The 13699-nt window shown below is 50.3% G+C and overlaps 1 protein-coding gene across 3 annotated transcripts in view; it reads right to left on the bottom strand.

Annotated features, from left to right (window-relative positions):
• RGS10 (regulator of G protein signaling 10) overlaps positions 1 to 13699 on the bottom strand; it is a 43012-nt gene that overhangs the window by 13843 nt on the left and 15470 nt on the right. For all 3 annotated transcript variants that reach the window (XM_086680999.1, XM_086680998.1, XM_025918337.2), the window contains exon 4: positions 2489 to 2632. In XM_086680999.1, the coding sequence (XP_086537125.1) occupies positions 2489 to 2632 (144 nt within the window). The remainder of the gene's footprint in view (positions 1 to 2488; positions 2633 to 13699) is intronic.

Consider the following 13699-nt stretch of genomic DNA (forward strand, 5'->3'; position numbering starts at 1 on the left):
CCCAAAAATAAATAAACGTTGAAAAAAAAAAAAAAAACTTAAAAAAAAAAAAAAAGAACTCTGAACTGCATTGTGGCACAACAGTTACATGCACGTGCATGTACGTACTTATAGGAAAGAAAAGGAGGGAAAAATCTAGAGATCAGATGTTATTTGTGGGTTTTTTCCCAGGTATGGAATTATGAATTTTTTTCATCTTTATATTTTGATTTCCCAAGCTTCTTTGGTTAAGCATGTATGCCTTTTATAGTTAAGTAAATAAAAGTAACCTTAAAACATCTTTTTGTCACTTAAAAAAATCTGCCTCTGTCCCTTGTGGCTCCTCCCAACGTATGCCCGGTTCGCAGAAGCCCAGCCCCATTTTGAGACGTGCTGCAGACCTAACTGTAGGAGGTCTGGGTCCTTGGGAGCCCGAGGTCCCACCGTGTGGAGGGACGCCAGCCTGGTGCATTCCTCACTGCTACCTTGGCTCCTGCAGTCCCAGGAAATGGGATTGTCTATTCACACAGCCTCCAATCTGTCTGCATCAGTTGGTCTGTTGGGGCTTTGAGGAGCTGGGAGAGCCCTCCAGGCTGTGAGCCCGCCACAGAGAGTGCGGTCTTTGAAGGCAGGTGGACCAGAATGAATCTGGCCTCCAGCACTTCCTGCTACCTGCGTGACTTTGGAATAACAAACCACTCAGTCTCCCTGAACCTCGCTTTTCGCATCATCAAAATGGGAATAATAATAATACTCACTGGAGATTAACGAGAGAATACATGCCAAGTTGGGCATCAGGCACTGACAGGCACCCCTGAACAGTAGATACTGTTAGTACTGACAATACCTAGAACATGGGGCGTTCAGCACAGGTTCTCAACCCTGGCTGTACTTTAAGGTTTATTTATTTATTTTGAGAGACAGAGAAAGAAAGTGCGGGCAGGGGCAGGGCAGAGAGAGAGAGGGTGAGAGAGAGAATCCCAAGCAGGCTCTGTAAGCACGGAGCCCAATTCGAGGCTTGAACTCATCAACCGTGAGATCATGACCCGAGCCAAAAGCAAGAGTCGGGTGCTCAACCGACTGAGCCACCCAGGCGCCCCTTTAGCTGTACTTTAAAGTATCCTAGGGAGCTTTAAAAGACTCTGAGGTCCAGGTAGGATAGATATCCTTAGACGGCTACAGCCACAAATTGCCTTTTCACTATATACTCTGCTTCCTTTCCCTCCATAAATCCATGTCCGTGGCATCCTTCCCATTGGTTCCAAACCACCACCTCCAGGAAGCCCTCAGCACGGCTACCACACTCACTGGAATTCCTTCAATGCCAAAATTTGATTCAGGATTCACGCGGAATTTGCACCTGCCACTGTGTCGGTTGGAAAACATTTGTCAAACCACTTGTCATATTTGTATTTTCTACCTGTATACTTGTTTCCTAATCTGATGCTGAGGAAAGATGGGGCGTCCTGGGTGCTGGGACATGCTCTGGGCTTGTGCACACTCCAGGCGATCACAAAAGGGCCAACCAATGCATTGCACGGTTCTTAGATTGCAGTCCCAGGACCTGGAGCATCAGAGACCTTGTTAGGAAGGCAAAGTCTCAGGCCACCTGGGAACCACGAAAGTTGAAGATTACCTCTGGGGGTGAGGCCCAGGGTCTGTTTTAGCAAGCCCTCCAGACGGGCTTGCTCACCTTTGAGGGCTGCTGAATTAAGCTAAAAGCTAATTTCCAACTGTGTGCCAAGGAAGGCCTTCGCCCCCTCAGTAAGGCTAGGGTCAGCAGAAGTTGGATGTTCGTCTGCGTTCCATCATCTACAAGTGTGCAGATAACATTTTATAAGAACAGAGCACCCTCTGAATAGTCACATCTGCAAATTCCCGTCTAAGAAATCTCTGGAGTGTATTTTCATCCCTTTTCCTATTACCACTGGCGTATCTCATAAAAAAAGCTTGCCAGAAAACTAATTTAGCCCTCAGAGGTCCATTTTTTAAACTCAATTTTTCCTGCTTTAAATGGAATAACGTGCCAAACATTAACCTTTTCATTATAACTCATTATGAACTAGCTTATGGTCTTGGGCCACCAGAAATAGGCGGCAATGTGTAGATATTTGCATAAAAACAGCCTCAGGTCCCCTACTGCTTTGAGTGTTGCTTTCTAGATTTTTCTGTCTGTTCCTACCTTCAGCAGTTACATGCTGCTTCCTCAGTGTGGGCTCCTCAGATAGCTCAACCTCCCTTCTAATCTGGGTTGAGAAGACAGATAACCCTGTTGGTTCAAACTATGTGTAGACCAAAAATAAGCAGGCCTGAGGGAGGTTCCTACGGATCAGATTCTGAGCCTGGCATTCTAGTCCCCTCTCGTTCACTGACCATGGCCCTTCAGTGTGCCTCAGTTTACCCAGCTGGAGGGGGCAGCTTCTGGGGTGTCTAACATTTAGTTTTAACTGAACTCTTCCAGCCTGGGAATAAATGTCAAATCAAGATGCAGGTAGGAAAGTTAGGTTACCTGGTCCTGGAGTTTCTGGAACATCAGTGGGTGTGGTTCTTCCAGTATCTTCTCATTGAGCCGGGACTGCCCCTCAACGTTGACTTGTGATGAGGCCTTACTGGACAGAAAGGTCATGTAGATCTCTTTTGCCTTTTCCTGCATCTGGAGGAGACACAGGGAGCCTGTTATCTGAGAGCCCAGCCCTTCCCACCTGAGCCCAGTTCTCTACTCTGGCCAGGCCCAGAAGTTGCCATTGCTGCAAGAGAAGCAGCTTCGTAGCCCCTGGGGGCTCTGGCTGCTGCCTCGGGGCTACGCTCTACCTGGGAGGGCTCATGCTTGGCCTAGCCCCTTCCCTCCCTCCTTCCATGCATCTGTACCCACACCTCCTGTCCGGAAATTGCTACACTATCCATTCGGAAATGAAGACAGAAAGAATCCTGGCCCAGAGTGAATGACAATTCTACACCATTCAGGACCGTCCTATGAAGTCTCCAAATTAAGGACTCAATCATTCATATATTGTTCAATCATAAAAAGAAATGAAGTTCTGATACAGGACACGGCACGGAATAACCTTGGAAACATTATGCCGAGTGAAAGAAGCCAGTGACTAAAGGCCATATACTACACGGTTCCATGTGTATTAAATAGCCGGAACAGGCAAATCCATAGGGACAGAAAGATGAGTGGTTGTCCAGGGCTGGGGGAAGGGGGAGATGGGAAGTGACTGCAAATGGGTAAGAGGTTTCTCTTTAGGGTGATAAAAAAGTTCTGGAACTGGAGGGTGGTGACGGCTCTACCACACTGAGAATGTACTTAATGCTGCTGAATGGTATACTTTAAGATGATTAAAACAGCAAAAACGAGAGCCCTAAAAAGCGATTAAGTGGTAAGATTTATGCTGTGTATATTTTACCACAATTTAAAAGCAAGTTAAACCATGCACACAGATACCAATCTAGCACCTACTATGCCCCAGACACATGCTAGGGGTTTTACATCCCTGAGCATCCAGCAGAGTGTCATTTCCTGTTGGAGCCACTTCCATGATGAGGACACAGAGGAGAGGTTATGTGGCTTATTCACACAGAGGGGAGGTTATGTGGCTTATTTGAGGAGACTGCAGGGAGACTGGGGGCTATTTGGCTCCAAAGCCTTGCATTCCCCCAATTCCACGCCTGGTGAGATACATCACCCCCTCCAGGTATACAGTCTGTCACATTCCAGGACACGGATTCTTTGGTACTGGGATGTGGGCATAAGCAAAGGGGAGAATGCTCGCTGCTCACACTGAGAGCAGTCCCGCTGGAAAGCATCAGTCCTAAGTAGATGCAGGCCCTTAAAAGGCTTGTGAGCACAGCTGGACGAGGGGCACCCATCGGCACTCACATTGCAATGAAAACCTATGTGGCTGGAGCAAACAAAAACACTCACGGTAAGTGCTCTGTCTTGAAAACAGCAGGGCATCCCCGGAGGGTTCTATTTTCTCCCAAAGAAAGGAGGCACCTCGCTGGCAGCAAAGATGGGGCTTGGTTCTCTGAACATTACAGCCTGACTAGTACTTCATCCCCCAGAGCTGGAAACAAATGCTTCGGACATGCAGCCAAGGAGCCATGATGGGGGTGGGGGAGGAGGGGCCACGGGGGCTTCGTGGGGCCTAAAAAACTGCCATTCTCTCCAGAGAGCCCATCTGGGATCCCACATAGGCTGCAGAGCTGGGATCAGAAAGCCCAGGCTCTGGAAACCTTTGGCCTTATAGAAACCACCAGAAGGCTTCACTGCCTGGTGCTTGAAAGGAGGGGGAAGGCAGTTCTGTAACCTATTTTGGTTCCAGGCACTAGTTGACAAAAGACGCCATGGGACCGAGGCCTGACCATCCTGTCCTCCAGAAAGAAAGTCTGGACCGTATATGCAGGAAGACTACCCATGTGGGGGCCAACGCCCAAGGCCATGGTGTCATTTCTCGATCAACTATTACTGTGAACAATTAATTGATGCCAAACTCAATGACGCAGCTTAAGTTAACCATGGCTATTCTGAGGGACAGGCCTGGAGATGATCAGAGACCCAGATAGGGCAGCACTTTGGAGTTGCTTGCCTTTCAAAGACCCCCCACTCCACAAAGTCGTGAGCTTCACTCCCACCCCACATTCTGTCAGGGAGGAACATTCTTGGAAAACCACTTCCTGCTTGAACAATACTTTGCGAAAGTACACGAAATTTCAGCTAGTCTGGTGAACTCCATGCAGAGCTCTGGAAACAGAAATCTCTTTGGGTCTCCCCTCCCCCTTGAACATTCACACACACACACACACACACACACATTTTCCAGATGAGTCCAGGCTATCCTGGGTCTTCTGCATAGGAGAAGTGCGATGAGTAGCCTGAGGCTCGGAGGGGCGGGGGGCGGGAGAGGTGGTGGAATTGGGAGAGGAGGCGGGTCGGGGGGGCCTGTAGGTATCCAAGCCTGTGGGTGGCTCAGCACCACCCTGAGGTCCCCAGCCACCCCTCCTGAGTCTGGCTGGGAACGATGTGGGGTCCCCGAGGCACCCAGCCCAGGGCTGACCCGGCCCATGGCTGCCCCCACCTCCGACTGAACACATACAGGGGACCGGCTGCAGTAGCAGAGCTTATCTGGGCCAGGATAGGAAGCGTGACTGAAAAGGGAAACCCTCAGACTGCAGACCACAAGCCAGTCACGGGAAGGCCTGGTGTCCATGCTGAGAATCTTAACAAAAAAGAAGAACCAGGTCTCTCGAGTTATTCTGGTAGATGTTCCATAGCTTTGTTAACCCTATCCTAGCTCCTGTTGGAACAGGAACAGAACATCCACCCCTGGGGAGCTGCCCGGGCCTACGGCTCTGGTTGTGATGGCCAGCTTCTCTTCTCCAGCCTTTACGGCCTCCGCCACAGCACCTGCCTTGCAGACAGCACCCCTGCCCAGCATCTGGCCCTGCCCCACCTGGGCCCCTCTGATGACTCCTGGCATCAACCTGAGGACTGCCTGTGGGCACGTCAATACTCACAGGAGCTTCTTCCAGCCACCCCGAGAGTCTGGGGCCCTTCTTCCTGCCTGGCAATGCGTCAGCCATAACAGTGCTCGGGCAGAAGTCAGCAGTCAAACGCCACTCCCCACAAATGCATGGTTAGGAGAAGCAAGTTCGCTTTAACGTCAGCCCCAGAAATCTAGCCAGAAGAAGGACAAGGCAGCAGCACTGCGAAGCTCAGAAGATTGTTGCTTCGTATGGTCTGGCTCCTCGTCCTCCTCCATTAAGTGAGCTGAAACTTTTTCCATTGGGAAAATAAAACAAAACCTCCTTCTACTCCACGTGCCCCTGGAGTCGATGACTTCCCCACTCATGACTTCTGGTTGAAACATCTCCAAGGAAGAGCGTGCATTTTGTGTCTCCATTTTCTCTGTGCCGCCCCTCCCTCCTCAACCCACTCAGCCTGGCTTCCTCCCACCTGCCAGCTGGGCCTCCCAGCAGCTCACTGATGGCACCGGTGCCTAAGCCCCTCAGACCTTCTTCTGGTTCGCTCTCTGGCCGCTGGCCACCCTCTCGGGATCCTCTAACACCTTCGTGTTTCTATCTGTCTCCTTTGTAGGCTCCTGTCTCTCTGTTCCCCCATAAATTCCAGGGTTCCCGGACTTCTGCCCTAGGAAGACTGCTTTCCTAACCACATGCTCTCCCAAGATTTCAGCCCACCCTCTCCCCTCAACCTCCTGACCATATAGAGCCAACTGACCTCTAGAAACGTGGGGCTGGATGTCCCGCAGACACCTCCAGCTTAACAGCAAGGAATGAAGTGGCCCATCCTGGCCAGCAGGTCCTGCAGTCTCTATTCCCAGAAGCTGGGACCCACGGTCCCCAACACCTGTCACCAAGATCTATTCGCTCTGCCTCATGCACATATCCACCTGGCCTGTTCTCCACTCCCGATGCTCTGCCAGAGAGGCAGACGACGGGAGAGGCCACCCGAGAGAAATAAAGGGTCGAGCCACTACCTTCAGTCATAGCAGCTTCAGACAAAGAATGAGGCGAAGAAAATATCAAGCAGATGATTCGAGAATATTTCCGAGAACTGGCTCAGGAAATGGAAAGCAGTTGGAGGGACAGCAGATGACTCTGCAGAAAGCAACAAGAACAAATCTTTACCTGCAGGCGTGGGGAGGGAGTGCCGGCAAGGAAGGTCTGAAAATGGCAGGAACTCAGGGCATCAGGTAACCCAGACGGAGGGATGAGGAGGACAGCAGAAAGAAGCCACTAAACTCCCAAGTCTCTGAGCCCCCAACCCTGAGCTGTTATCCCCGTCCCTTCTCCATGGGAGGCTAGACTTTTCTCCTCTACAGAAATTGACTCAGGGTGGGTGGGGGTTGGGGGGGGGGGTTGCCTGGGTGGCTCAGTCAGTTGAATGTCTGACTCTTGATATCAGCTCAGGTCTTGATCTCAGGGTTGTGTGTTCAAGCCCCCCCACTGGGCTCCACATCCAGCATGGAACCTACTGGAAAGAAGGAAGGAAGGAAGGAAGGAAGGAAAGGAGGGAGGAAGAAAGGAAGAAAGAAAAATATTGACTCAGGAAAGCTGCAGAACAGAGGCATGAAGAGGACGAAGATGAGACACCAAACAGTTAAATGGAATTCTACCATAGGCCTACCAGCAAAATCGTCCCAACCCAATGCATTGGAGATACATATGGTTTGTAAGCATATCAGGCTTGTGGCCACCAGGAAGAGACTACGGGGCCCCAGTCTAGAGAAAATAAAAGTAGAAAAAAAATTCTACAGAAGGATGTGGAAATGAAGTTGAAATCTCCAAAAGAGAAGTAGGAACAAAGAGCCAAAGAGATTAAAAAAAAAAAAAAAAAAAAAAATAGGAGGGGGGAAAAAAGATAAAATGAAGGGCTCAGTCCAGGCGGGGGAGAACCATCACTGGGAAAGAGGCCAAAGAAAGTGGAGGGAGAGGAGTCACAAAAGGTAACGATAAACATAATAACACAGCATTCCCCAGAACTGCACACTGCCAGATTAAAAGGCTCCACCAAGTACCCACACGGTAAAGGAACCCCACCCCATCCCCAAGCCTCTGACTGTACAGTTTTAGAATATTGGTGACGGGAGTGCCTGACTGGCTCAGTTGGTGGAGCACGTGACTCTTGATTTCAGGGTTCTGAGTTTGAGCCCCACGTTGGGTGTGGAGATTACTTAAAAATAAAATCTTAAAAAAAAAAAAAAAAAAAAAGAATATCAGTGATGAAAAGAACCTATACTATTCCCGAGGAGAGAAAAGCAAAAGAAAGCAAACAGGTTACATATAAAATTCTAATTCCTGACAAAAACGGAAGACAAAGGGACAGCGTTTTCGAAGTTCTGAGGGACTTTCAACCTAGATTCAATGCTGTGTTCTATCACATTATCAGTGAATGGGGAAAGTAGAAAAAAATTCACTCAACCGGATCTATAAATGTCCACCTGTCACGTCCCCTGTCTCAAGAAGCTACTGCTGGCCGTGCTGTACCAGCATGAGGGAGTGACTCAGGATGGAGGAGGGTCTGAGTCCCCAAAGCAGGCGAGGGGCCAGGGGATGCTGGTGGCGGCTGAGGAAGACCCAGGGATGCCTGGGTGGGAGCTGTGGTCAGAAGAGGATGGCCCTGGGTGAACTCCAGCTGCAGAGATAAACCAAGAGGCCCGAGCCCATGCAACACTGTTGAGAAGCGTTTCAGAGGCCTACTGGAGACTATGATGTTTTTCACGTTTATTTATTTTTGAGAGAGAGAGAGAGAGCGAGAGCATGAACAGGGGAGGGGCAGAGAGGGGAGGGACAGAACCCGAAGCAGGCTCCAGGCTCTAGGCTCTGAGCTGTCAGCACAGAGCCCCACGCAGGGCTCAAACCCACGAACCGTGAGATCATGACCTGAGCCCTTCGGCTCAGCAGCAGACAAGAAAGAATAGTCTTAACCGTGAAAATACAGTCAACAGCGATGTGAGTAAGTGAAAGCTTAGCTATAGCAAGAGGAAGCTGGTAGATAGCATCTAAAAGTGCTGAGTCAGCTCAGAAGGAACAGGGGCGCAGGGCAGGCCAACGCCAGACCTAAACCACACCGGGAGCAGCTGAGCTCCGGTCAGACCAGCCTGGACCCAGCCAAGTTCATGCTGAAAGGCACAGCCCGAACCACAGGGAGAATGAAATCTGGGGGGATGCTGTGGGGTAAAGGGAATCAGCCCATCTTACTCCTGAAGGAACACGGGTCACTTTTGAATTTTTATTTAGGTTTTTTTTTAAGTCTGTTTATTTATTTTGAGAGAGAGAGAGAGTAAGCAAGAGCAGGGGAGGGGAGAGAGACAGAGGGAGAAAGAGAATCCCAAGCAGGCTCCGTACTGTCAGCTCGGAGCCCAACTTGGGGCTTGATCCCATGAATCATGAGACCATGACCTGAGCTGAAACCAAGAGTTGGATGCTCAACCGCCTGAGCCAGCCAGGCGTCCCCACTTTTGGATTTTTAAATATTTTTTTAAAATTTTTTAATGTTTATTTATTTTTGAGAGAAAGAGAGAGACAGAGCATGAACAGGGGAGGGGCAGAGAGAGAGGGAGATACAGAATCTGAAGCAGGCTCCAGGCTCTGAGCTGTCAGCACAGAGCCTGATGCGGGGCTCAAACTCACGAGCCGTGAGATCATGCCCTGAGCCGAAGTCGGATGCCCAACCGACAGAGCCACCCAGGCGCCCCCAATAATTTCTTTTTTAATAAAGAATATGGCATTTAGCCTTTTAGAAAAACCTTCACTGGTACTTTAAATAAGAAGCTCAAACACTCTGAACCCTGGATCAAATTTTAGTGTTAAATAATATACGATAAAAATCATAAATACCATAGACCCCTCTCCCCATAACTCTGTAATTCTAAAACACTGTAAAAATGCAAGGTATCATTATACTTAATTGCCAGTGCAAGTTGCTCTTGGAGCAATGGCTTTTACAAATCTGTACAAACCGCCATATCCATCTCAATCTCTGTCAGTGAACAAGCCCAGTATGCACATGCTGCCAGATGAATGAATGAGTGAAGGAATGAATGAAGGAAGGAAGGAATTCAGGGATATCCAAAGAATGAACACTTGGTTGGAGCTCATAAATGCTGCCTGTTTTTTTTTAAATTTCTTTTTAATGTTCATTTATTTTTGAGAGAGAGAGAAAGACACAGAGTGTGAGCAGGGGAGGGTCAGAGAGAGAGGGAGACACAGAATCCGAAGCAGGCTCCAGGCTCTGAGCTGTCAGCACAGAGCCCGACGCGGGGCTCGAACTCACGAACTGCAAGATCATGACCTGAGCCAAAATCGGACGCTTAACCGACTGAGCCACCCAGGCGCCCCAGTGCTGCTTGGTTTTAGAAGACAGACCCATCTCTCATGATAATTCATGGGGAAGAGGCACTTGATAGAAAAATTTCAAGCCATAAAGACATTGGGAAGGGAGAGAAGTGCTTTAAACGCTGCCTGAGTATGAACACCCCAAAAGGTACAACCACCCCAGGAACCCCAAGGAGGGCAGCGGTGTGGGGCGTCACCCTCCCAACTTCCTAAAGCCCAGCATCCCTGCCACACATGCACAGTGTCAAGACCGTCCCGATCTAAGGGGCCTGCCAGGAGGCGAAGCACAGGCCAGGGAAGACAGGGGAGCACAGCACTGTTCCACTGTTTAGAGTTCTGAGAATACACGTCCGTCCCTAAGGCTGTAACTGCAGTGTGAGGGGAGGGGAGGGGGGTGGGCTCCCATCCCAGGTGGGTCCTCAGGTGCCAGCTGACCTGAGTGGGGAGAACCAGAAGTCCACACTGCACCAGGCTGCTCTGGGTACTTGGAGACAGTGGGGAGAAAACAGACAACCATCTCAGACCCACAGAGCCTGCATGATAGAGGGACGAGAAGACAGTATCGAAAGGAAATAAAGAAATAAAGATGCCAAATAAGTTGGTAACTGCTCTGGAGAGTTCTAGCTGGATAATCCTAGTAAAAGCATGAAACAACAAGCCAGCACAGGTCCTATTTAAAATAATGGGGCAGGGGCACCCGGGCGGCTCAGTCACTTGAACATCCAATTCTTGATTTCGGCTCAGGTCACGATCCTAGGGGCATGAGATCAAGCCCCACATTGGGCTGAACGTGGAGCCTGCTTGGGATTCTCCCTCCCTCTCTTTCTCTCTCCTCCTGCCCCTCACTCCAAGTTGTGCTCTCTCTCAAAATAAATACACATTAAAAAAAATAAATAAAATAACAGAGGCAAAGTAAGATTCGCATCCATCCTGCCACCACCTCGGCTCACTGTAGAGTTGCCCCCTCCACAGACTCCCCGCTGGACCAGACGTGACAAGTCTTGTGAAATTCGCTTGGGCCCACTTCCCACCCTCCACTTTTTAAAATTAGTGGTTTAGAGTTGACTCCTGGTTTTACTTCCCCTGTAGCCAGACGCACTAGAGAATACCCAGGCCCTGCAGTCGGAGACCTGGGTCTGCACCAAGCTGGGCAGCCTCGGCAACTTCTGTGTAACCTCCCAAACCACAGCCCACACATCTGGAAGGATGGGGCCAGTCATGAGGCTCAGTGTGATAACCCAGACTGACGACTGAGCCACACGGGCCTCACCGATGCTTCCTCTCTCCCTCCCTCCCTCCCTCCCTTCCTTCCTTCCCAACACCATCTGCATTCACTGCCCTAGACCAATCGCCAGGCACGTTCCAGGCTTAAGGACACTAAACCTCCAAGGGGTTTTAGGCTGGGCACCAGGAGAAGGAGTGTGGCGAGGGGCTCCCAGATTCTGGAAGCTCTGTCCGTAGGGTGTGGATGTGCAACCCGACACCGGGGCTTTCCAGTGTCCACCTTGGCCCCAGGCTCTCCAGGTGTGGGCTCCCCTCCCTCCCCAGCCTCACACAGCAGAACCACCCTGCCCCTCAAGCACCACTGTCCCGCCACCCATTCTTCCTTCGCCCTTCTCGCCAGGCCTTCCTCCTCACATGCTGGCCCCTCTTCCAGGAACACTACCCCCACCCCCAAAGTCCACTTCGGTGTTACCTTCCCCACCGACCCCCACCTGTGTTCCCACAGAACCCACACTTCCCATTTCTCTGCTCAGCACACTTGGCAAGGCTTATTTAACAAGTTGCTTCGCCAATCGATGCCTGTTCCCTAAAGTAGCTCATCTGTCTTGTCCCTGGGTGTCTCTTCACAAGGCCTGGCCCTGAGCAGGCATTCCACAAAGATCAGGTCAACTCGGCTGAACCAAAGGACAGACCAGCCCGGTGTGCAGGGAGAGCGGCTTGGGGGACCTCAGAATGCTGGTCCAAGTCCCAGCTCAGCTGCAGGGGGATCTCAGCCTCCTGATGAGGACAACGTGGCAGGGGGGCCAGGGGAGAGGGCTGGCTGATCTGTAGGCCCCCCTCACCCTCAACACACAAAGAATACGGCAGAAAAAATGAACATCATCTGTTTGCCTGCTTGACTGTCACCCCAGGTTTTAGACTGAGGCTGGGCAAATCAATTACACGGTGCAGCATTTATGAACAGTGGTACCTGGGCCCTGTCCTGGATATGGGGCCAAAGGGAAACTGAGTGCTTCTGTCTCCAGGGTGGCATCCTAGCTTTCCAAGGCAGGCCAGGCCATCTGCTCCCTTTTCCCCAGAGGCCATTCACTACCCGGGAGGCTCAGACAAAGTCATCCAAGGAGGAGAAGAAGCTTGAAAGAAGCAAATGCCAAGAGTCCTGCCTGGGAAGGCTTTCTAGGCTGACCTAAGAAATGTGAGCTAAAGAGAACAAATCTTAGCATCCGTCCTTGCCCCCACTGAGAGGAAAGCAGCAGAAAGAAGGCCCCTTTGCTCCATCTTGGGAGAAGTGTGTCTGAGTCAGGAAAAGGCTTTGTTTTTTTTTTTTTTTTTTTTTTTTTTTAAATTTTTTTTTTTCAACGTTTATTTATTTTTGGGACAGAGAGAGACAGAGCATGAACGGGGGAGGGGCAGAGAGAGAGGGAGACACAGAATCAGAAACAGGCTCCAGGCTCTGAGCTGTCAGCACAGAGCCTGACGCGGGGCTCGAACTCACGGACCGCGAGATCGTGACCTGGCTGAAGTCGGACGCTCAACCGACTGCGCCACCCAGGCGCCCCAGGAAAAGGCTTTGAATAAACCAATGATGAACACTTTCCAAGTTGTTGTCTACAAACACATAACGGCTGCCGGCCTCGTGGAGTCCGGCTTTTGGAGACAGAGGCTCAAGACCGGCAGCCCACAGGCTGCATCTGCCCAGGGATGTGTTTCATTTGGCAGGCAAGGTTTTCCATCTTTTGAAAATCAGTTCCAACATTTATAGAATCGAGTGGTTTCATAAGAATCCGAACGCCCAATTTCTCTGGAAAACCAGGCAGTACCGGGCTGAAGAAGGTAGGAGGGGCCTCAGGAAGAAAGGCCCGCCCCTCAGGGTTCTGGGGGCAAGGGTGGGCAAGTGAAAACGTAGGTGGGCAGAACTCGAAGCATGGGGAAGCCCAGAGAACCACAGACCCCCAAGCGCTCACTGCCAAAGTCAGCTACACTCAGCCGCAGCCGCTGGAGGCAATGCTGGCTGCCCACAGTGGCCCCAGTCCCCACTACTCCCTATAGCCTCACACCAAAAGCCTTGCGGATGCATGTTCCTCACCAGCCCCTGTAGGCATTTAGCTGGGAGCCTCTTAGACATACACAGGCACAGGCTTCACAAACACACCCGATCCACAGGCCTCCTTCCCCGTAATCTCCTCCACCTCCCCTCGCACTCAACCTTCAAGGACAGGAAATCCACTGACGTCAGAATTAAAGGCGACCTTCTGCAAAGAGCACACATATACCCAGGAGGACAGTCAGAAACTCTCTCTGTGGGACCCCTGCCAATGGCAGGATGTTTTGTAAAGATACGTTGAATAATTGACAATCTATCTGATTTGAGTAGCACTTTTATTGCCACAACATCTGCTTATCCTTTTACTACATCCGTACAAAATGCCAACACGTCAAACTCTGGGGAAGCATCCTCGTAACTTATTCGCGAAGAAAAAAATCGTGTGCGATGATGAACTTGAAACGACATAAATTGTCATTTTTGCTTTAAATATTTGTCCATCTGAACTGCTCCATTTAAAACTTAACACACTTTTTAAAACTATTAATATTTGATCCACCCAAAAGACCTAATCTGAAGCTTCAGTCTTTCCCC

The sequence above is a fragment of the Puma concolor genome, chromosome D2 (genome assembly GCF_028749965.1).
Source record: "Puma concolor isolate L17-30 chromosome D2, mPumCon1.1.hap2, whole genome shotgun sequence".
Classification (NCBI taxonomy): domain Eukaryota; kingdom Metazoa; phylum Chordata; class Mammalia; order Carnivora; family Felidae; genus Puma; species Puma concolor.